We start from the raw sequence: 22,241 nt of genomic DNA, 5'->3' as shown, positions 1-22,241 counted from the left end.
TAGCTGGCCATTTCGGGTTAGTACGCGATGCGCGGCTGCTTGACGCGACCGGAGGCCGCCATCAGCAGCGCATGCAACCAGACCTGCCGCCTTCCATCAGCAAGAGACATTTTGACATCGGATACGTCTCCACTACACTTGGAAAGATCCCTCGGAGTGATTAGAGGTCCGCCGAAGCACTCCGCAGGCGTCGTAGAGCCGCCAACATGGCTACGAATGGCACACGAAAGGGTGAGCTGAACTCCGCACCCCTCCCCGGCGCCGCTACGATGGAACTAATGTACCGCAGCACCTTCAGCCACAGAATCTGGAGGCAACTCTAGCCTACTGGACACAAGCGCAGTGAAAGACATAGTCAAATCGGAGAAAGCCAGGATCAAGTTGAAGATCAAGAAGCCGGTACCGAAGCCGTCGATATCTGGGAACTGGAAGGAAAGCGACGCGACCAGTACGTCACCCACAACGCGCTGTATCCGTACATGCACGTGAGTCTACACAGCGGTCTAACATGTTATTAGACGTCGAGACCAAAGCCCCCGCTCCATCGACCACCTCGCCTGTGATCAATCCTCTGGACGAGAAAACGATTGCCGGCTTCCCCAGCGGCCGACCCCTAGACGATAAAGTGGACACAGTACAATGTAAACACTGTCGCCGACCCGTACTTCGCGCATCGTCTGCGGCGCATATTCGTGAATGCTTGAACAAGAAACAGGAGAAGCTAAAGAAGAAGAAGGAGGCCAAGGAAGCCAAAGACGCAGCTCTGCGGAAAGAGAAGGGCGAAGATGACGAGGGCGGCAAGTCGCGCAAGTCAGCCATCAAGGGTGCCTCGATAGACGGCGATGGCGCAAAGAAGGGCAAAAAGCGGAAACTTGATGGAGACGCGGAGAAGGCGCCGAACGCCAAGAAGAAGAAGAAGGACGAACCCAAGCAGAAGGGAGCAAAGCCCAAAGGCCCAGTCGATGTTGAGAGGCAGTGCGGTGTCTCCCTGCCAAACGGCGGATACTGCGCAAGAAGTCTGACTTGCAAGAGCCATAGCATGGGTCTGAAGAGGGCCGTTCCAGGACGAAGTCTACCATATGACATGTTGCTGGCGCAATATCAGAAGAAGAACCAGGCTAAGATTCAACGTCTGTATCCCACGATCACCCAGCTAGAGACATTGTATACTGACATATTCTTAGGGTCTCTCATTGATGCCAACGCGCCCCTCCCCGAAGATCTCGAGCCCTCGGGCGCTGTTGATTCCGACGAAGAGAAAGACTCTATAATGGCTGCCCTCTCTCGACACCGGCCACGGCCCATGGCAACATACACGCATACCTCGCAACGCTCGAAATACCAATACATCCGCATGAAAGGCATGATCCGCTCAGCACTTGGCGCACCCCCAGGCGGAGGCGGGTCCATGTTCTCGGGTGGTGATAATATGAGCACTGGACGGGGGATGGCACTCGGTATGATGGGCGCGCCACTGAGTGCCACCAATGAGCACTTTCCGCAAAGCGCTGGATTCGGCGCACCGCTGAGCGCTGGTCTGGATGGTGGAGCAGGGAGCAGGAGGCCAAGTGCTATCGGTACAGGCGGACCCCGACAGATACTCCCTGGACAACTACCCGGACCTGGCCAACAGCGGAAGGGCAGTATAGCGAGTGTTAGCGCCATCTAGGAGGAGGCTCTTCTTCCTAAAAAAGCCATGTTGGAGGAGCCATCCTATGCTACGGGTAAAGACAATGACGAGGAAAAGGTTACGAAGACGAACGTTGACAATCCATGGGAGGGCATGGGAATCGAAGCGTAAGGAGATGCAGTGGCGTTCACGGATGGGACATGACTTTCACATGATGGTTTTACATGGGGTGGCACGCTTCGGCAGGGCTATGGAATGTACCCTTGGGTTTGGTTCATGTATTATTTGGGGTCGGGAGTTTGACATGATACCCTCTCTGTTTTTTATGATTACCAGGAGTATTAGACGTTGATAGTGTGATTTCATCACTTGTAATCAATGGCATTCCTTTGACCTTTGCAGAGGACTGATCTCTGCTCTAATGCTGACGAGATACTGGGAATGCTTCTAGGGAAAGACGGTTAGAAAATAACATGGCTGATGTGCGGCGAAAGCGGACAGTGTCTTAGTAGACGACCATGTTATGACTCCCCTTGCATACCCCAATATCCCACTCTCTGTGCTTTAGGTACCGTCATCTTGAAATGCAGGTCGTCCTCATCCTCCCCGCTTGCCAATGCATTATCGTCGTCGTCTCCAATATTGTATTCTTCATCGTCACTCCCATGGCGGTATTTGGACTGGTACAGATTCCGATCAAATTCGTCGTCGTCGCTCATCTCGTCCTCTGGATAGTCGTTGGCGTAGTAATCCTCTGCATTTTCGTCTTCGTCATCCGTGTCGAACTCTCGGTCGCTGTTCTCGTCGTTGTCCCACCAGTCTGCATCCTCTTCGCTGATAACTAGAAGACCGACTGTGCCTGTCGGGGCGGGGGCGTCTGGTAGAACGGGTTCCCGGACGTAGTGGTCGTATACGTATTCGCTGTCAATATCCATGGCGTCGCCATCAGCCATTGTGCCATCTTGGGCTGCGAGGGCTGCAGCCTTGTCCGGGTGCCGTTCTGCAAAGCGTTTCGCTGGCACTTTGGGCTTGTGTTTCGAAGGCGAGGGGAGGGGTATTTCGAGATTGTCTACCTTTTCCACCTCTTTTGACAGGGCTTCCAGGTTGCGTACATCGTTTTCCGAGGGCTCGGTGACGGGTGGTTTCCGGTGTATCGAGGGTTTGGCGGAGTGGTGTAGTGCACTGCCGGCGCCTGGCCGCTTTCGTGGTCGCGGTGTAGAGTCTGGTGTGGGTTCTGGTATTGGTGCTTGCACTTGTCCGCCTGCTGGGATGTTCTCCTTGGTGACCTCTTGTTCCTCTACGAAATGCCGTTTTGCACCAATCCTGGACACAGGATCAAGGCGAAAACGGCGCGCGAGAGTTGGCGTGGGTGGTATTGATTCCTGTTGGACATCGTCGCCCGGCTTGGTGAGACGCTTGTATGCAAAGTCGCTGCTTCTTTGTCGCTTGATGTCCTTTTCGGCGTGTTCGATTCTAAGAGAGTCGACAGGCGCATCGGTGCGCTTCCGTTTGATGGAGATTGTGTTGGGTGGGAGTTGGTATGACATGTTCGTAGCAACGAAAGAAGATGTAGTCCTAAAATACGTCTGGTCTATTTGACGCTCGCAGCTAAGTATTTGGTGGTGAGATGGTGCAGCGAATCGGAGGGGCAGCGCGGGGAGGTGACATCAAAGCATTCCACATGCCGCGCAGGCAGAGCCCCAGTCCACTAGCGCGATCTACACCCGCGTGTCACCCGTCGACTCTCGAGCTCACCCACGCGATATGATCATGAGTCCTACTAGCACCGACACGGCTTGAACATGTCCGCCTGTATCCACCCGTACAGTATTCGTCTTCCTTTTCAAGACGTCTCTTCCTCGTAGACGTGTATCGGCATCTCCGCAACTCCGCAGTACATCCCCGAGAGCACCTCGAACGCGACGACACCTCCCATCATGGATCGCATCCGCCAGATATTCGATCGCGAGAACACTTCGGCATCGTATGAGCCACTAGAAGGAGGCTCTGAGCGGCCAGATGGCGAGCGTATCGAGCGCGAGGATCAGGCATTCTCGTGGACGGACTATGCTGTCTTCACCCTGTTGGGTGTCTCGATGCTATGGGCTTGGTGGGTACCTCAGACATGACTGCAGACATGATACTGACTGCACTAGGAACATGTTCTTAGCAGCAGCCCCGTACTTCCAGCGACGCTTCGAGTCCAACGATAACCTCCTCCGCAACTTCCAGTCCTCCATCCTCTGCGTCTCCACCGTAGGCAACCTCGGCTCCATGATCGTCTTGACCAAGCTCCAGGCTCGTGCCAACTACCCCAAACGCATCGTCGCATCGCTCGCCTTGAACGCTGTCGTCTTCACCCTTCTCGCCATATCCACAAAGTTCTTCCTGAACATATCCGTCGGTGTCTACTTCGCTTTCCTCATGATCATGGTGTTGAGCGCTAGCCTTGCCACAGGCTTGTGCCAGAATGGCGTCTTTGCATATGTATCGGGCTTTGGAAGAGAGGAATATACCCAGGGAATCATGTCTGGTCAAGGCATTGCCGGTGTCTTGCCTTCCATCACCCAGATCATATCGGTTCTGTCTGTGCCTAAGAAGCAGCATACCGACGGAGCGCCGCAAGAGTCTAGCACCTCTGCTTTCATCTACTTCTTGACCGCCACGGCTGTCTCCGCTGCAACATTGGTAGCCTTCTTCTACCTCCTCTCCAGGGCTAGCTCAAAGCAGCGCCTGTCACAAGCATCGTACGACCAAGGACCCGAATACGGCCCAACGCACAACGAGCGCAAGAGTGTACCGCTGACGCGCATGCTCAAGAAGCTCTTCTGGCTCGCCGGCGCTGTCTTCATCACCTTTGCAATTACCATGTTCTTCCCTGTCTTCACGCCACAAGTACTAAGCGTACGCGATCCAGCAACGGCTCCTCGCCTTTTCCAACCAGCAACTTTCATCCCTCTAGGCTTCTTCTTCTGGAATCTTGGTGACCTCATGGGTCGAGTGGGACCCGCTCTACCTGCCCTTCGTCTTACGCATCGTCCACGCCTCTTGTTCTTTCTGTCCATCGCGCGTGTACTCTTCATACCCTTGTACTTCCTCTGCAACATTGGTGGGAAAGGCGCCGCCGTCAACTCCGATTTCTTCTATCTCTTCATTGTACAGCTACTCTTTGGCATAACAAATGGCTACTTGGGTAGCAGCTGTATGATGGGTTTCGCTGAGTGGGTTGAACCAGAAGAACTTGAGGCAGCAGGAAGCTTCATGTCGCTATCTTTGGTTGGCGGCCTTACCACAGGAAGCTTCCTCAGTTTCTTTGCTGCGCAGTCCTCGTGATCTGGGGGAGTCTGGTAGTACGGCTCCTCCACGCGACTAGCATCAGCGGTCTCATTGGTAGCCAGAGACGTATAAAAGAGTTCATGAGTAATACAGAGTCCCTCTATTCATCTCCGCCAGTTGTCACGAGAAATCATGGCTACAGAAATCATCTACATAGTTCTCAGATTCCAGCTCCACCTCCGTACTGCTCAGCAGATTAGGGAGGATGGAAAACGTAGGAGACCCTCGTTCAGCTGGGCGGAGAAGATCCGGCATGATCAGGATTTCGCCCAGCTTGAAGACCGCGACAACACATACGATGAAGTGGAAGTGGTAGCTGCAGACGGTGGGCGGTGGAAGACGAAGTTAGCCCATAGCAAGTCTTGCGAGGAAGACGTACGAATCTCTGGCCACAACCCCGTTAAGGACGTCGCTCAGCAGCTCCTGGTCGATGAAGCGAAGAAGCATATAGACGGGTTCAGGGCAGCCAGTATCAAGGTGACAAGAGCTCCAAAGTCTCTATGGGATGTTTCGGAGCTAAATGATCACATGATGGATAGCATTTTTTACGTTGTTCATCAGCCGATGACGCTTGATGATGGGACTAAGAGTGTCATGACTAGGTATTGGTGGGAGGTTGTCGCTGTCAATTTTGGGAACTAGGATAAACTAGGGACATATATGGATCAAACCTAGGTGGCAGCGGGTAGTAGCAAAAATTGAGGCATGCTTTCACGCAACCGTGCTAGTTTGTTAGCAAAAAGGGCCACTCTACACAAAGCTTGTCCATCTCGAGGCCTAATTTATATTACAAGTACATTCGTCTCCTATCCCGAGCCTTCTGTCAAAGAGTTGCCCAAAACCCGAAATGTCTGTCAACTCCGTCTACCTAGTCATCCATTCCCACTCACGTTCCAAAGACAAACCCTCATTCCGCGTCGCCTCCGCCGAACTACCTAAAATTCCTTCTCAGTGGACCGGCCACGATCACATCAACTATGAATACCCTAGTATTGGCGTTACCATGTCCGGTACCACGCTCGCAGAAAAATGGTACATTGAACTAGAATACCCCAAAAACTCGGAGCAATATGTCGAGATTGTCGCGTGGTTCAATGATCTAGAAGCAGCGGATAAGAAGCTGGCTGATTGCGTGTTGCAAGGCTGTAATCCCAATACGGACACGCACGAAGAAGGAAACGTGGAGAAGAAGGTAAACGCGACTTGGACGGATCCCTTGGACGGCAACACAACAGCATTCTACCGCATCGATTCAAGGCAGGAAAACCTCGACGGGACATTCTCGCAAGCCATGCGATCTCACTGGTGGGAAGTAATACGCGTCGATCTCGAACAGCCAGACGTATACAGCGCCAAATGGAATGAGAAAGACCGGTCATCCTACCTGGAGACTTCGGAAAGGATCAACTCCCTTCTGACTTTGAAAAGAGCTCAGGGGCTGAACGAGCAGGAGTTGGAGGAGTTGGACAGGCTACAGAAGGGATTGGGTTGGGTGGGTGTCAAGAGGGTTAAGTCGCACGATTACACTGGTGGGTATGTCAAGCGGAGCGAGGAGGACAGCGATGGAGTTAAGGAGTACCTCGAGAAAGAGAAGGTGCAGTACAGTAGTGAGGATGAGGAGGATCTGAGGGTGAGGAAGCTGGAACCAGGCTATGGGAAGCTGGACTTGGAGGATCGTGAGGTCTTGGGGGACAATATATGGGGCGACAAGTTGTAGCCGCAAAAGCGCTGCGAGCATCTGTCCGTTTTTGTTGTATTTCAGTCTTTTTGGAATATTGATACATAGGCATGCTCTTTACAAAGCACCCAATTCCTTCAACTTGCTAATCATGCCATCCACATCCTCAACCTTGACACCACCCTTCCGTGGTGGTGGCTCGGTGACCTTTACTGTCTTCAGTCTGATCTCGGTGTCCAGCCCATAGTCGCTAAGACTCTTCTTGTCCAGCTTCTTCTTCTTCGCCTTCATGATGTTGGGTAAACTAGCATATCGGGGTTCGTTGAGGCGCAGATCCGTGGTAATGACCATGGGAAGTTTGGCTTTGATTGTTTGCACACCACCGTCGACTTCTTGTACGACTTCGACGGTTTGGTCGTTGATTGTGACTTTGGAGGCTTGTGTTGCTTGCGGCCAGTTGAGGAGGCCTGCGAGCATCTGTCCTGTTTGGCCGGCGTCGTCGTCGATGGCTTGCTTGCCTAGGATTACAAGATTGCTCTTTTGCTCGTCTACTACTTTCCGTAGAAGCTTCGCGACGCCCAGTGGTTCCAGGGCGTCCTTCTCTTCTACGACTACGTGTATGCCTCGGTCTGCGCCCATGGCCATGGCTGTGCGGAGGATGTCTTGGGATTTGGGGACGCCGGCGGAGAAGGCGACGATCTCTTCTACGTTGGGGGCATTCGCGTGGTGGGCCTTCTTTTCGCGCATACGAACGGCTTCTTCGATGGAGAGTTCGTCGAAGGGATTCATCGAGTGCTTGACGTTTGCGGTTTCTACGGCGGTTTGGGCGCGGTTGACGCGGGGTTTGACCTGATCGTGGTGTCAGTGCCATTCGCTGTTGGGACGGCCGGCTTGAGTGCTTTCATCCTCGGAGCCATTCTTTCAAGCCTTCAAGTGTCGAACATGCATGCGCCATGTCCATGTGTTGGTGTAATGGACGTACCGCATAGTCAATGACCCGCTTGACGGGCACTAATATCCTCAGTCCTGACATTGTGTGTATGTTTCCTCCTCAGCACCGGGCAGCGTAATGGTTCGGGGGTATCACCGGTAATGATGTAGAAGAACCAGGGTGGGGGATAGCATCGGAGCTGCTTCTTGCGTTCGCGCTGCTTAGCCGAGGCTTTTTCCGATGTCCGCGGCGGCCTTGGCGGGGCGATATCGTCTGATCAGGAAGCGCCACTCCTGTAGAACCTCAATTGTTGTAGTTTAACACAGCTAGTAGATTTTGCCTTCGTGGACGTCTCCCATTTCTCCACACTTACTGAAGAACGAGGCCATCCGACATGCTGGTAGCTTGCTTCCCTGCTTGATTGTTCACGATGCCGGATCATGTGTGGCTTGCCCCTTCGTTTGATGAGCTGAGGATTGCTCAGCGCATATTTATGTTATTATAAAAAGACTCCATCTACTGCTCTCGAATTCTTCAGTTCCAGACCCAGCTTTTCGTGAACAGTCAAAGTTACATTGGCAAGGGCTTCGCACATCATGCTCAATATTCTTGTCATCACACTAGCAGGAGATCGATCCACGGCATTTGGTGTATCAGATAAGATTGCGCCTCGCCTGATACAACGAGCAGCGGTCCACGAGTCGCGAACGGTAGAAGACGCTATCGAATGCCTCAGTACAGACTGGCCAAATGCTATCTTAGTCCAGAGCAATCTCATCCTGGAGAACGAAGAACCGAGCACCACGCTACGTAATCACTTGATCGAACGAACCAGAAACGGCTGTACTACAATATTCACGGGATACTTCCATTGGCCAATGTATAAAGTGGACGCCTTCGAGGCTCTCTTCAAGGACCACTTCGAACTTCCGTGGGAGTTAGTAACAACTAACAACGTACTTACTGATCTTGTGGGAAATGATCCTGGTTTGTTGCGTACCACGGTCCTCTCCTCAATATTGCAGAATCAAGGCCTCTTGCTCCGAGGCGTACCTAAAGAACAGGCCGTATACCGTGCTCGACAACAACCGGAACGTCTCGCTTCAGTAGCCTTTGCAGCAGTAGGCTCAGGAAAGGTGGGTTTTATAGGATGTGGAGGTGACGAAGTGGACAGACTGGTCTTGGCTATGTGTGGATTAGACCGTCCCACAGATGCTCCTGGGAACTCTTTCAAGAGTCACCACGGAGACCATTGACTTTACAGTTGTACTCACCATCCTTCTACGTCGGTTTCTGGATTCGAATGAAGATACGTAGATTACATATTCAAGAGTTACCCAAGCCCTCGGCAAACTGTTGACAGCTGGCGCAGAACCCAAAGGTTCTAGCAGCGTTATACTCCCAACACTGCTGTGCGTAGTCTGGTGTGGTCGTCCCACAGCCATCACCTAATAACACGCAGTCGTACCCATTGCTGAATGCATCAGTCAGGGTTCCACCCACGCACTGGTCGGTATTGACACCTGTGAAGAACAAGGTCCTAATGCCCTCTTGATCCAGGAACTCCTTGAGTGGAGTCGTGGCACCCCACATCCCGCTCATCCTGTTCTTATGGATCCAGACGTCAGGCCTACTCTCCAACTTGCTGCCTTCGACATACATGGCATCAAGTGGAGGGTAGAGCGCTGCGTTCCAAGAATCGCGCATGAGTAATTTACCCCCCTCTACGGTTTTCCCGTCCGGAAACTTGAGCATCCCGCAGTCAGCACCGATACCACGGTAGAAAGACTGGTTTTCTTTGCCATGTCGATCCATGCTCACGCTTCCTTCTTGGTGTCCAAAAGCGTCGTCGGCTTTGAAATCTGCATCTTCCGGAATGGAGAAGAAGCCAAATGCGCGTTTCACAGCTGGCGGCATCTCTTTGACCTCTTCCTCTGTAAGCCCCCAATTTACCCATACGACTCTGATGCCAGCCTTTCGTGCAGCTGGGATAGCGTACTTGACCAACTGTTCGCAGGCAATGTGACCAGGACCTTTTTGGCCGCGGCCGAAAGCTTCGGAGAGAAAGAAGTTTTGCATGTCAATGATGACAAGGGCGGATTTCGAAGGATCGATTGTGATGGCATCAGCTCGTGTCTGGATGGTTTGTGTGGGCCCGGTAGTTGGTGACGAGTGCGTAGAGGGATGAGTGAGGTCAAAGCCATTCTTGGTAGAGTGCGACCAGAAGTTTGAAGGTGATCCTATCAAGGCTTTTCGATGACTGTTGAGAGGGATAATAGACGACATGATTGTGAGAATAGATGTTATGCTAGATTGAAGTGATCAAAGATCGATTTTTGATGGTAGATTGTGCTTAATGTCTTCGTGAAGATGCAGAATGGTATGTGTTAAGTAGATAGACGATCATACTGGCGATGAATATAAGTCTTCAAGCAGTCATCGGATGCTGTGGCCACTATCAGAGTGCCAGATAAGGAAGGCCAGTAGCTCACCTGCCGAGGTGGGGTAGGCCGGGGTAGATCCGGAGATAGTCGTTTTGTCGAGGATATGACCAAGATGTCTTTCAACACACATATGTATGTCTAATGCGTAGTAGGAGATCGATCTGGGGTGGAGATCGTTTGCGCAGAATCATCGAACAGTTGCGTAATTGTCTGATAGACACTTCAGATGAATGTAGCTTCCGAAACGATACCAGGCTGCGCGCATGAGCGCGGCGAACACGCATGATACACTGGAAGAGAATGGAGTATACAGGACATGGTCTCCTACTGGTTGTATTGGCTGTTACCGGGTTCCCGCAAGCCGCAACCTCGCAACTTGCACAAGCTGTGGTGCCTCTTCCTTGTAAAGGGCCGCGCTGTCAGAGTCGACTATCATACGCAAATAATTCCTGTATTCTTCTTCATGACCAATAGACTTGTGATACTCCGCAAGTTGTAACATGGAAGGTTTGTGTCCAACGACAGACGCCACATGTAACCACTCTCGCGCAAGCTTCGCGGCGCTTCCACGTCTCCAGGTCAGTAACCAGTTGAGCGCATGTCGTATGCTACCGTTTTCTAAAACAGACGAGTTCGATGCTGCCACTTCTTGATAAAAGCCAGTGAGGTCCAGTATGGCTTGTCTGTGACCGGATGCTGCTGCTTTGCTCGTATACCGCAACCACTTTTCGCTTGTTTTCGGCTCATAGGCTGCGAGTTCGTAGTATGAAAGCGGATCATCACCTTCGAGAGCGCCTTTCTGGAAATATGACTGGGCTTCTGCCTGTACTTTCGGATCTTTTTCTGCTTTGAGTAGATAACCGAGCGCATTCCAGGGTGCTATAAGGGGAAATTGCATCGCATGCGTTAATGGCCTTCCAGTTTGATCATTAAGAGTTGAAGGCTTGATGGCTTCTTGGTATGCTTTTATGGCCTCTTGCTTCTGTCCTGCTTGCTCAAGGAAGATTCCTCTTAGAGTCAAAACTTCAACTACTAGAGTTGGAGTCTTTTCCAAGGTCTGCAAGTCAATCGTGTCGAGCAGCTGGCGGTATTGGGCGATGTCTTTCTGTGGAAAGAGCCTTGCAATCTCTTGAGCGGGCTGGTTGCCCAAACTGCCAAGGTAGACGGCAGTCAGGATGTGTACGATCGCGAGAGGATCCCCTGCGTGCGCACATCCTTGCAGAAGCATACCAGCGACTTCTTTGTGCTGACTAGGAGGCAGTCGAGCTCTTATCTCTGGATTGCTGAGATCGGGTACTTTGAATGTGGCCATCGCAAGAGATGTAATATCAATTAATCGGACGTTGTATTCTGCTCATGTCAGTGCCATCTATAGAGGGAATTATGGGCCGCGAACCTACTCTCGACTATCCGCAATACGTTGTCGCTATGGGAAGTTGTTTTCGTTTTCGCAACGAAGTCATTGTAGATGCTCAGAGCCGTCCGCGGCTCGATATTGAGTACTTTTTGTTGCTTGCATATGGTGTAGAAGCCCAGTCGAGCGCGAGTATCAACTTCAACACGTGCTTTTGGATCCAATTTTCGGTTGATGGAATAATTCTGGGTTCGCATGCCTGTTGCAAGCCAATGCGAGGCCATCGGATATCTCGTAGCATTGTAGCGGATGGCTAGAGTTGTTTGACGCGATCGGCACGACAAACATGGCTCTAGACGCGCGACTGCGCTTGCTGAGCGTAATACTGCGCGAGGAGTCGACATAGTTACGAGATGACTGCCCGATAGTTGGTGAATGGCGATGCGGTGATCCTTGGGATTCACCAGGCCCGCTAGTCTCGGGGGTCCGCAATGGCCGCGAAATCTTGGCACGCCAGAATCTTTTCCACATCGCGCGATCCACCAACGCAGCAACGACAAGAACAGTCGCGGTTCGCACACGACGCGTATCAACCCACAGCAACGAAGGCGCAATGGTCACTACACGAGGCGGAACAGAGACGCCAGGCGCACCGACACCGACGCCGCGCAGCTCGACAAGGAAAGCCGCAGGAAAGCGAGAACTCGAGTCGCTAGAGACGCCGACACAAACGAAAAGGCAGAGGAAGTCTGCGCCCACGTCGTCCTCCAAGAAGAGATCTGCCAAGCAGACCGCCGATTCGGATGCGCCTTCACAAGGACTTTCGCAAGAGTCCGTAGAGGATGTCTCAGACACAATTGCTGTCGCCGCCGCGCCTGCGACCCAAGACCCTCAGACGCCGACACAGGATGAATTTCTGCCACTCCGACGCCGATCGAGCCCCCACGTTGTAGTCAGCAGGAAGTCACCGGATGATTCGACGGCCACGGACAGCTTCGGTGAAGGCAGGGAAGAGGCGCCAGCAACTTCACAAAATCCGTCCTTTTACACACCAGCGCAGCAGCCTGGTTCAGGTTCAGGATCGGTATACGCGACGCCCGCCACAACATTTAAGCAACCTGAGGGATCACCTACACCCAAGGCTAAGACGGGAGATGGCCAGACGCTAGCACCAGGCTCAGCCAAGAGAGGCAGAGGCCGCCCGAAGAAGGTTGTAGAGACGCCGTCCAAGTTCCCTGACGAGATTCCAACGTCCTCGTACGAGAGCAGCACAGCTCCTATACCCTCGCAAGGCGACGCGCCTCCTTCAGCACAACCTGAAAAGACGCATAGACGCTTTGGTAGCGAGGAGCCTGCCGAGTCGCAAGATTCGCCCGTTGCGATCAAGCAAGGCCACAAGCGATATGAAGCTTCTCAGCCCATCGAGTCACTACCCCCAACGCAAACAAGCCAAGTCGACCAGGACGAAGCAAGCGATTCGGACGACGAAGCCCCCGAGGTAGTCACCACAGCCGCTGCAGGTTCGAAAGCACGAGCTGCGCAAGCCGAAGCCGACCGCGCGCAGAAGTCTCAGCAAGCAAAGGAGCAGGCCAAGCGGCAAGCGCGCGAGGAACTCGTTGCTGCTCAACAAGCTGCAAAGCGCGAGCGTGAGGAGAAGAAGGCAAAGAAATTGGCAAAGAAAGCTGCCAAGGAAGCAAAGGCTGCCGCCGGTCCCCTCGACAAAGAGCCAGAAGTTGCGTCGCGCATGGACATCGACGTATCCAACGGTCTCCTGCCCGCTTCCCTCCTCGAGACCATCGACGACCAGCGCCCTCCCACGCCACCGCCCCAGCGCCGCGGAAAGACAGAGGAGGAACTTAGGAAGGAGAAGCTCAACCACCATATCAAGTTCCTGGAGCGCGTCGACAAGCCAGCGAAGGATGTGAAGAAGGGCAAGCTCAGCGTAGCGGTATTGGCACAGCAGAACCGGGTGCTGCCGCCCAAGGTCAACAGGAATACGAAGAACGTACGTGAACACTGGTTGAAGGGGCGCGAAATGGACAAGAAGGCAGGGAAACCCGGCGTTAGGTTCGGGAAGAAGATGGAGAGGAGGCCGCATGGTAACCGGGGTTTCTTGAGGAACGGAGAGTAGATAATAGCACAGTGCCAGTCGAACTTGTGCAGTATGATGCGAATGATATCCATTGTCATCTTGATATTTATGCTTCTGATGAGAGCTTTCGCCGCCCATCGTGTTGTTCACTTTCATACCTGCTATACCATCTACCGCCGTCCAGGCCTCTTCGGCTTCGCAAATCCCTTGCTCTCCTCCTTCTTCTCCACCTTAAACTCGTCCAGGATAACCTGCTCAGTGATCTCATCCGGGTCCGTTGCCTCAATCTTCTTCTCCACCTTGAGCCCACCATCGTTCTGCGCCAGACTGACCACATTGCCCCTACTCGCTGCATACAGCATCCTCTCCCTAATCTTCGCTCCGCTCGGACACGTCGAGATGAACACGATACTCGCAGCAGCGTCATCATGACGGTAGAACGAGTACCGCGGCTCCTTAGCATCGATAGCGCGGGAGAGGGTCGAAGGCGTCGCTGACGAAGAAGACACAAGCTGAAGCGTCTCCGAGGCGCCGTCCATGCGCAACTGCACGAGGTTATCCGTTCCACCCTGTCCCAACTTCTTCAACGCACCGCCAATCTCATCATCAGCCCGAATAGCGATCCTGCCTCCTTGGGCCAGACCCTGGCCGCGTGTGCCTCTACTCTCCAGGGCCTCGGCAGCCTTGATATCCTGCAGCGATTGTTCCTCCGCTGTCAGTGGGTTGTCAGACGCTGTATGCGCAATGTGTTTCTCCCAGCCCTCCGGTGTGAGCTCTGATGCTTCGGTTGTGAAGACACTCTCGCTGAAATGCTCTCCGCCTAGTTCACGCACGAGAGTGAGGCGCGTGGATGCAAAAAGCATTTTCTGGCGTACCGGCGCGGCATTGGGTACGTATGTTACGGCTACGAGGGATTTGTCGGGGGAGGAGAGCGAGTCGGCGCGGCGAAGGAGAAGGTAGAGTGCGGCATTGGGCTGGATGTGGGATTGGAGATTGGAGAGGTCGGCGAGGAAAGTCGATGCTGACGAGGATATGGTGTCGCTAGGGATGATGGTCTCGTTTTGGATTGTGGCTAGGATTCCGCGTTGCGAGCTTGAGGTTATGAGGCTGCCGACGGCGGATTTGAGCTCCTGGGAAGCTATGGGGGTTGTTAGTGGGGTGCGAGGTTGGAACGCGCTGGAAGATCGTTACCGGAGATACCAGACTGCATCTTGGCAAGTCTCTACTGCACTATATTCTGTGGTTGTCGGGACACTCAAAGAAGAGGCTGCAATGTTGTTGAATGCACTGATTTCAACGTGTACACTGACGTCGAACCAGCGGTGATGCTGTACCATAGTGGGGCAGGTGGGCTGGACGGCCGATGCACCTTGGCAGCCCTGCTTCCATCATGCAGTCTGGTCCCTGAGTGGCGTTTCTGAAATTCATTCGTTGTTGTATTTCACATGAATTACAGGCTTCAACATGCTTGGAAATCAACCTATGCTTATCGAAGGGCGCTCTTCAACGGACTGTGGAACACAATGCAAGCTCACTCCTCATATGCCCCACCAGGGAGCATCTCTCTTCCTTTCTCCAACACACCCTTCAGATATTCGTACACGGTAAATGTGACAGCTTGGCCGGGGGCTACTCGCATCACACGCGGCGTGATACCTTTGTAGAAACTGCGGATACCTTCCTGCTTCCACATGTCGCTGTGAATTGTCAGCTAACACTCGGAAGTTGGATGCGCCCGAAGACTTACTTTCCGATATTTACTATCCTCTGGATAGCAGTTTGACCTGCCTCCGCAGGCGTCTTCTGCAGCCTCGTCTTGATAGTGTCGATCGGCGCGTTCGTAAACGGACCAACAGCACCACTGATCAGACCGATCAAACTCGTCTCGTAGCCCGGCAAATCTGTTGTGCCATGGTACTTCTGTAATTGTGCTCTGAGTTCCGAGTACGCGGTGAAGTTTGCTGCTTGGTTTGTTCCCTGGCGCAACGCTGTGAGCGAGACACCACGCCATAATGCGCCTGCACCTTCTTCCTTGATGACAGTATACATGGCATGCGCGGCGTTTCGGTACTTGGGTATATCGAGCGGATCGGCCATCGAGTGGTGCTGCGCTTGAAGACGGATCTTGACGACCTCCATAGGTGTGACGACGAGAACGGCCTCCGTGACACCAGCCGCAAGACCAGCTGTAAAGTGTTAGTATTCGGTCATTCTTGAGTAGACTCTGTTCCGAAAAGATGCGCCTTGCGATTCCGCGAGCTTCAAACTTACCCATAAATGTAGACTTTGACGCGACATTGCCCTCTTTGTCCGCTAACATCTGCTTATACCACTCGTAACTTGTGAAGCGTATGGCCATCTTCGGGACGATGCCTGTGAGAACGGCGCCTAATCCCTTATATAGACCTAATGCTGTCTCTCTCTTCACGATCTCAGTTCCGGTCGTAATGAACCCGCGCTTCTTTGCCTGTAATGTACACCAATCAGTGACGTTCTGGATAGTATATGCCGACCGCTTCGAAAGTATGATTGGGGACGTACTCCTGGAGCGCGAGCTCGTCTTGATAGTTGCATGCGGACTTTGATCGTATCTGATATCCAATTAGACTTGATGCGCAGATAACGTAGGCTTGGGGACTTGTAACTCACCGAGAGGATGACATGCGAGTGCCTCCATCATTCCAGCACCACCACCGGCTTCATGTCGCGTCAGTATCCTGCCATCGCGGTTGCATACCCTCCAAATTCCAAATTTGAGGCTTACCGATCAAGTTTGTGGCCGCCGACGCGGGCTTCTTGCCGCCAGGCCCTTGTACTGATTTCGCAGACATGTTGTGTAGAGTTGGAGCGCAAGTGTCCAGGAAGGTGTTTGCTGCGACGAATTGGGACCAAAGGGCGTCCAAGGCACGAGCACGTGGGGTTACACGAGATTGTGACACTGAAGGAGCGATCCTGAGCTGTAGCCCAACTTTCTGAACGAGAGCTGTAATGCGCTTTAGAAACCTCGGCTTCTAGAGATGACGACAGAGGGAGAGCAAGCAAGCTAATCAATAGCAACAGCTATGCGACGGGTATCAAGAAGGAGACTCGAAATGAGGTTTAGGAAAGCGAGAAAAGCACGAGCGCAAGGAAACCATTCAGTCATATTCCATACATCGCTGATCAGAAGCCTGCCTTGACTACCCGCGGGTGTGAGGACAAACACCCATTTGCTCCGCCAGCCTCGGCCCTTGCGTGAGCCCAGACCGCGTGTCTTAGTGTCGACTGGCACGCGTTTGTCTGGCAGCTGGCAAACAATGGGGTACCTTGGCAAACCCCGGATTTCGCCATGGGTGGGCGAGCGGAAGTTACGATGCGCTGATGTCGTTCGGCCGGCGATCGGCTCGAGGAATTACGTTGCCGAGCCACAGTTGCCCAGCTGCCCAAGCCATTGGCCGTTCATCATGGCCTGCTTCGGATGATAGCACATGCAATCCTGGTGTTATGCTTGAATTCGAGTCTCGCGTGTTTCCGGGTTCGCGCTTTCACAAGCTTGTGTAGGCGAGCGTCTGATGATGGATGAGGGGTGGAATGATCGACATGTGAAAGTGTGGAAGATGACGTTGGAGGGGCTGTCGGAAACTCTCCGCTGCAGAGCCCATCCCGAAAGCGGCCGACGTGCACGTGCGCGAAGATGCCTCGGAAGATGCCTAGGTAATCTTGACTGGTCTACAATATGTTCCTCGGGACGTACTGAAGAAGAGATGAAAATGGGTATATTCTTACTACATCAAACGCTTCCCTCGGCAAACCTACAATCAGATGAATCTGACCTCATTGAACAGGCTTGACCTAACCTGCATCAACGCAACCAGCTCCAACACAAAGTTCTGCAGTATGACCACGTTTGTGATGATGTGCAGCAAGCTCGCCTCTCGAATATCATCGTCTTCTGTATCCTCAGCACCAGTCGCCGCGTCATCAGAAGGTTCCTTTGGTGGTGGTTGGAACTTCGATAGCATGACTTCTACCTCCTTCGATCCAGCCGGCCGGCGGAAGCGAATGCGTCTCTTGCCGAACTGACTCATCCTGATCTGTGATATGCTAGCATCGACGTCGGACATCAAAGAAGGCTGTTGTACTGCGTATGTTCCTGACATAGGAGATGACGCCCGGGCGGGTGAACCGACGAGTGTCTGACCTCCATATCTTGATGGTGCGGGTGATGTAGTGGGGGTGTTCCTTGCTTCAGATAGAGTTTCCTTCCTGCCTCTCGGAGATTGCGCTCTGGAGGGCGTCGTCGGTTGGTTACGTACGTGTTGTGGTATCTGCGGCGTCCAAGATCCAGCTGGAGTTTCTGAGGGAGGTCGCGCAGGCTTTGACTGAGGCGTCGACATTTTTGACTCCTCTACGAGATCCTGATGGAAGCGGAAGGCATGCTTACGGTTCGCGACGTGCTCATCCCAGTCCTTGATATCGCTGCGCAGGGCATCGACTTGCGCCTGGAGACGTTGCAGGCATGCAAACAGTTGAGGAGTAGCAGAGGACTCCCATTTCGGAAACCTTTCTGCCAGGAACATGGCGCGCAAGTTGTCATTCGTGAACGACTCGACTTCAGGACTGTCGCTCTCGAAGTGATAGTCGGCAGGATCCACGGATAACCATCCTTCTAGACGCAGTTGTGAGCAGGTGCCGAGCGTAATCAATGCCTCAGTAAGCGCCAGGTTTGTCTCGACATCGTTCGTAAGGAACCTCAGAAGTAAATCCATGAGAGACTGGAAAAGCGGATCTTCTGGAAGCAACTGATGTGGATCCACCTCCCTAGCTGAAGCTTCAGTCGAGTCGAAGTATCCTGGACTCTTCGAAGACGTCGCGGGTAAAGCGATGGTCTTCAAAGAACAGGGGTGTGACTCCAACAAACTCAGAGTATCTTTTAGATAGTTCTCGTACGCTTCATCAACACCTTCCAAGCCGGCGAGATCGATGGCGAGGTTTAGGTACAGCTCAAGCTCCTTGTTCAGGGATCCAACAGTTCTATTGTGTTCTTTATGATGCAAGTTCATCACCTTGACGAGAGATCCGAGGGCGTATCCATGGCTTTTGCTCAGTATCACAGTCGTCAACTTCAATGATGCAATGACCGTCTGTGGATTGCGCGATGCGGTGCTTCCCAAGACCAAGTCGACCAGATTAAACAAGGATGGGTTCAATTTGTCTTCATCCTTATCCGATGCAGTAAGCAGCATAAGTGACTGACGGCGCTTGACAGCTGCGGGGGACCGTGGTGTCGTGGTAGACGCGTAGTCCAGGAGTGCGAGTAGATACTGAAGCATCATGTGCACGAGCTCGGGGTGGTCAAGCGCATCTAGTATATGGCGAAGGTACGTAAGTACTGCGACGGATGAACCGCCATCGGCGTCGGAGGACTCAAGCAGTGAAGGGTATCTGCACGGAGTCAGCTATGATATTGAAGACATATGAGAGTAACACACAATAGCTGCTGGAGGAACAAAGCTTGAAAGTGGTCAATCAATGTAACTCTAACATCCAGAGATCTGCAATGCTCGAGCACATCTTGCCAAAAGGCAAGGTAAGACAAGAAGGTGAGAAGATGGCTCTGGAAGTCGGGTGTGAAGAAGTTCTCTGCTTGTGGATTGGGCTGCATCTCGGTGTAGTCGGAGAGCAGTAAGACAGGAGGCAGGTCATGCGCGGGGTGGAGTATCGACAGCTTTCTGGACAATGTTAGCTTCGTTGTCTCGGGTTCGGTACACTTCATACCTGCTCATCTGGCTGTATAGTGCTCCCAGACCGGTCGCCATCAGCGTAGGCAGATCACTGTTTACAATCCACTGCTCCAGATCCATGGACCTGGACGCAGACTCGAATATGTACAGCAGTCCGGTGCGTGCGAAATCCCCGATACGGCCTTCGTGGTGGACATGGTCGATGAGCTGATAGCACAACGGAAAGTCCTCTTTCTGTGTGACGCCGGCGAAATCGGTTTTGGGATTTAGCACTCGTCCCTCGCTGTTTGCGGATGTGGTCGTGAACCAGACATGCAGAATCTCTGGCTGTAGCCGGATCTTGGCTGCGATGCCGAAGAGCAGCTCCACGATGTCGGCCTCGATGTCCTCTCCTATGCCCATGCTGCCAGACCCGACTGTGCGGTCGATGAAGTTCATGAGCGAGGCGGCGAAGACGTCGTTCTCGAGGAAGTCCTCTTCCTCGCTGTCGATGAGGGCATTGTAGAAGGCCACGGCGTCCCTAACGGTACCCTCGTCGTGTGCCGTAGCCGCGATCTTGGAGACGGCCGTGTATATCTGCTGGGCGGCGGCGAACTGGAGGCACATGTGCGGCGCGGGGGATCGCGACTCGTCGCTGAGGATGGCTGTGAGGGCCTGGAAGCCGCGCCGGATGTTGCCCAGGGCTTCGCGGTCGTGGGCGAGGTTGGTCGACTTCTGCCATGTTTGCTGCCATGTGTCAGACGCGCAGCATTTCGGGTTACTCAGCCAGGCGTACCAGTATCTGATTGTAGCGCTGGCGGAAGCGTGCCAGCCGCTGTTGCGGGTTGTTCGGGGCGGCCTGCTTCTTCTTCTGGGACGAGCCGCCGAGTAGCCTCACCCACTTGCTGTCGTCAGTGCGCGAACCATAGCTGCTGCAGGGCGAAGACGTACGAAATCCATTTGATGTCCTACTCACCCCGCATTTGCGCCGTGTACGTGGGGTCCAAGGGTGGAAAGGAGTGATGTCGACGCGGAGCGCGCCGTCGTGGAGCGAGCTCGAAACCAATCGCGTTGCATCCTTCTCCGCACGCAGTCACCATTCATAACACACAACCTGGAAAGAGTCTTGGGAAAGCACATTTGATATCAAGTATTATTAGCATTACCAGGACTCTACAACTGCAAGGAATACGGGAACATCGCAGGCTATGAAAAATACGAAAATTCACTATGCAGACAGTCAAACTCAGATCGCAGCCTCCTCCTTCGTCCACTTGACCTCCTTCTTAACCTTGTCCCCATTCAGCGTCGGCAGCCCACTCATTCCCAACATGTAGTCCCTCCCCTTCAGAACCCACACGAAGAATGAAGGTACCTTCCATCCAAAAACGGCACCAACACCGCCTCCGCTACCGATGGGGACAACCATAGACTCCGTCGTGTTAGCCGTGTACACTCTGTCCTTGCCTTTGGGCTTGGCCTCTGGAAGCATGGGGTTGTAAGAGAGCAGGTCGCGCTTGATGTTGGTGACTAGGGTAGGCAGAGCCAGGTTAATGTCCCAGTAGTTGTTGCGCGAATATGATGCGATGTCGCCGAAGCCGTAGACGCGGGGGCCTGCGATGTCGACGCGAAGGGTGGAGTCGTTCGTTACGAGGTAGCCCTTTTCATTGAGCAATTGATCTGGCAGCCACGACGAGTTTGGTTGAACGCCGTAAGCGGGAACGTAGAGGTCTGCTTCAAGCTTGCCACCGTTCTTGAGGGTCAGCGCCGTGCGACCATCTTTTGTCTGCGTTGAATCGACCACTCGCGTGTTGTAGATGACCTCTACACCGAGCGCTTTGAGTTTCTGCTCTGCAATCTTGGCGATAGCAGGGCGGAGTCCGGGGAGAAGTTGCTTGTCCGATGTGATCAGCGTAACGTCAACTTTTGGCTGCACCTTGCTGAACCATCCTGGCTTGCCGTTGCGATGCTCAGCAACTTCGCCCGCGAATTCCACGCCTGTTGCACCTCCGCCAACGATAACAATCTTCTTTGCCGATGCGATTTGCTCGTTTGCCGAGCTGATCGCGTTCAGGGTACTTTGAGCATCGGCGCTCATCGAGAAAGCTTGGAAATAAGTCTTGCTTCCAGTTGCCACGACGAGCGCATGATACGTCAATGATTCGTCTTCTTGTCCCTTGTTGCTGCGAAATAGGAGGCGCCGCGATGATGGCTCTAGACCCGTAGCAGAGGCTTCGATGAAAGTAAAGTCGTCTTTGGAGTATTGCTTGAAGCCCTCATGCAGATCGAAGAGGACCTTGTCGGTCGACATGCGCTCGGTAGAAGCTGCCACTCGTGGAGAGGCAACCCTGAAGTACCACTGTGAAGATGGCGAGATGTTGTAGACATGATACTTGGCGTCATTCTTTGCCTTGAGAGCTGGTAGAATGTGCTTCAGGATGTAATGGGTTGCCTGTATGCCCGCGCCTGATGCGCCAACAATGACAATGTTGCGTTGTTCTGACATCGTGAAATTGGTCGTGCAGGAGGCCAGAAAGTAACGTAGAAGTAAAGTTTAAGATGACGTGTGATATGTTCAATATGTCTGGAAGTGGGATGTTGAGATGCGATGTGTTGAATGATCTGAAAGCCGACGATGCCTTGCTCTACATATACTCACCTCCTCAACCGCGTATGCACCGAGCGCCTGTCATCACCTGAACGACGGACCAATTTTTCGGGAAACTTGTAATCAAGCACTGAATCCCAGTCACATCAACGTAAGGCCCTACAGACACTTCCTCGCTGTGTCGGCCGTTAACGCGTCGCGATAGCACACAAGCGAGGTTTGTAATGAGGGAAGGGCAGACCCGCCGGTCGGATGCCCACAGATCCGTGAGACCGGCAGTTCGTAAGCACATCGCCAAGGCATCGGCAGCTCTCATTGGCTCTGATGCTCAAGGACGCTGCATTTCCGCTTGCTGATCCAAGGATTTATCAATCACTACTGTCTTTTCCATTCACAAGCTTTATTTGTTTCGCGTTTATGGAATTTAGTCACGTTGAATGAAGAATGCGATATCCCACCTACTCCC

At 53.0% G+C, this 22,241-nt stretch overlaps 10 protein-coding genes across 10 annotated transcripts; 4 read left to right on the top strand and 6 right to left on the bottom strand.

Annotated features, from left to right (window-relative positions):
• Positions 1–206: 206 nt before the first annotated feature.
• On the top strand, positions 207–1,669 carry J4E92_005323 (uncharacterized protein; the record flags this gene model as incomplete). Its single annotated transcript, XM_051496706.1, has 4 exons — positions 207–231; positions 290–448; positions 519–1,130; positions 1,185–1,669. The coding sequence occupies 4 exons, from the start codon at positions 207–209 to the stop codon at positions 1,667–1,669; spliced, it is 1,281 nt and encodes a 426-aa protein (XP_051353426.1).
• Positions 1,670–2,151: 482 nt separating this feature from the next.
• Positions 2,152–3,177, bottom strand: J4E92_005322 (uncharacterized protein; the record flags this gene model as incomplete). Its single annotated transcript, XM_051496705.1, has 1 exon — positions 2,152–3,177. One exon carries the CDS (start codon positions 3,175–3,177, stop codon positions 2,152–2,154), a length of 1,026 nt encoding a protein of 341 aa, XP_051353425.1.
• A 390-nt stretch (positions 3,178–3,567) lies between these two features.
• On the top strand, positions 3,568–4,963 carry J4E92_005321 (uncharacterized protein; the record flags this gene model as incomplete). Its single annotated transcript, XM_051496704.1, has 2 exons — positions 3,568–3,740; positions 3,787–4,963. 2 exons carry the CDS (start codon positions 3,568–3,570, stop codon positions 4,961–4,963), a joined length of 1,350 nt encoding a protein of 449 aa, XP_051353424.1.
• An 850-nt stretch (positions 4,964–5,813) lies between these two features.
• Positions 5,814–6,683, top strand: J4E92_005320 (uncharacterized protein; the record flags this gene model as incomplete). Its single annotated transcript, XM_051496703.1, has 1 exon — positions 5,814–6,683. The coding sequence occupies one exon, from the start codon at positions 5,814–5,816 to the stop codon at positions 6,681–6,683; it is 870 nt and encodes a 289-aa protein (XP_051353423.1).
• Positions 6,684–6,761: 78 nt separating this feature from the next.
• On the bottom strand, positions 6,762–7,677 carry J4E92_005319 (uncharacterized protein; the record flags this gene model as incomplete). Its single annotated transcript, XM_051496702.1, has 2 exons — positions 6,762–7,493; positions 7,627–7,677. 2 exons carry the CDS (start codon positions 7,675–7,677, stop codon positions 6,762–6,764), a joined length of 783 nt encoding a protein of 260 aa, XP_051353422.1.
• Positions 7,678–8,901: 1,224 nt separating this feature from the next.
• On the bottom strand, positions 8,902–9,861 carry J4E92_005318 (uncharacterized protein; the record flags this gene model as incomplete). The annotated part of the gene is made up of 2 exons (XM_051496701.1): positions 8,902–9,835; positions 9,857–9,861. 2 exons carry the CDS (start codon positions 9,859–9,861, stop codon positions 8,902–8,904), a joined length of 939 nt encoding a protein of 312 aa, XP_051353421.1.
• Positions 9,862–11,986: 2,125 nt separating this feature from the next.
• J4E92_005317 (uncharacterized protein) lies at positions 11,987–13,504 on the top strand (the record flags this gene model as incomplete). The annotated part of the gene is made up of 1 exon (XM_051496700.1): positions 11,987–13,504. The coding sequence occupies one exon, from the start codon at positions 11,987–11,989 to the stop codon at positions 13,502–13,504; it is 1,518 nt and encodes a 505-aa protein (XP_051353420.1).
• Positions 13,505–13,635: 131 nt separating this feature from the next.
• Positions 13,636–16,296, bottom strand: J4E92_005316 (uncharacterized protein; the record flags this gene model as incomplete). Its single annotated transcript, XM_051496699.1, has 7 exons — positions 13,636–14,603; positions 15,050–15,162; positions 15,213–15,651; positions 15,737–15,932; positions 16,007–16,056; positions 16,115–16,162; positions 16,230–16,296. 7 exons carry the CDS (start codon positions 16,294–16,296, stop codon positions 13,636–13,638), a joined length of 1,881 nt encoding a protein of 626 aa, XP_051353419.1.
• A 966-nt stretch (positions 16,297–17,262) lies between these two features.
• J4E92_005315 (uncharacterized protein) lies at positions 17,263–20,094 on the bottom strand (the record flags this gene model as incomplete). The annotated part of the gene is made up of 5 exons (XM_051496698.1): positions 17,263–18,889; positions 18,937–19,176; positions 19,223–19,914; positions 19,964–20,068; positions 20,092–20,094. 5 exons carry the CDS (start codon positions 20,092–20,094, stop codon positions 17,263–17,265), a joined length of 2,667 nt encoding a protein of 888 aa, XP_051353418.1.
• A 319-nt stretch (positions 20,095–20,413) lies between these two features.
• J4E92_005314 (uncharacterized protein) lies at positions 20,414–21,673 on the bottom strand (the record flags this gene model as incomplete). The annotated part of the gene is made up of 1 exon (XM_051496697.1): positions 20,414–21,673. One exon carries the CDS (start codon positions 21,671–21,673, stop codon positions 20,414–20,416), a length of 1,260 nt encoding a protein of 419 aa, XP_051353417.1.
• Between the last annotated feature and the right edge of the window lie 568 nt (positions 21,674–22,241).

This window comes from Alternaria infectoria (genome assembly GCF_024043175.1).
Source record: "Alternaria infectoria strain BMP 0036 chromosome Unknown scaffold_7, whole genome shotgun sequence".
Classification (NCBI taxonomy): Eukaryota; Fungi; Ascomycota; class Dothideomycetes; order Pleosporales; family Pleosporaceae; genus Alternaria; species Alternaria infectoria.
Note: the sequence above shows the minus strand (reverse complement) of the source record. Positions and strands in the feature narration are given on the sequence as shown.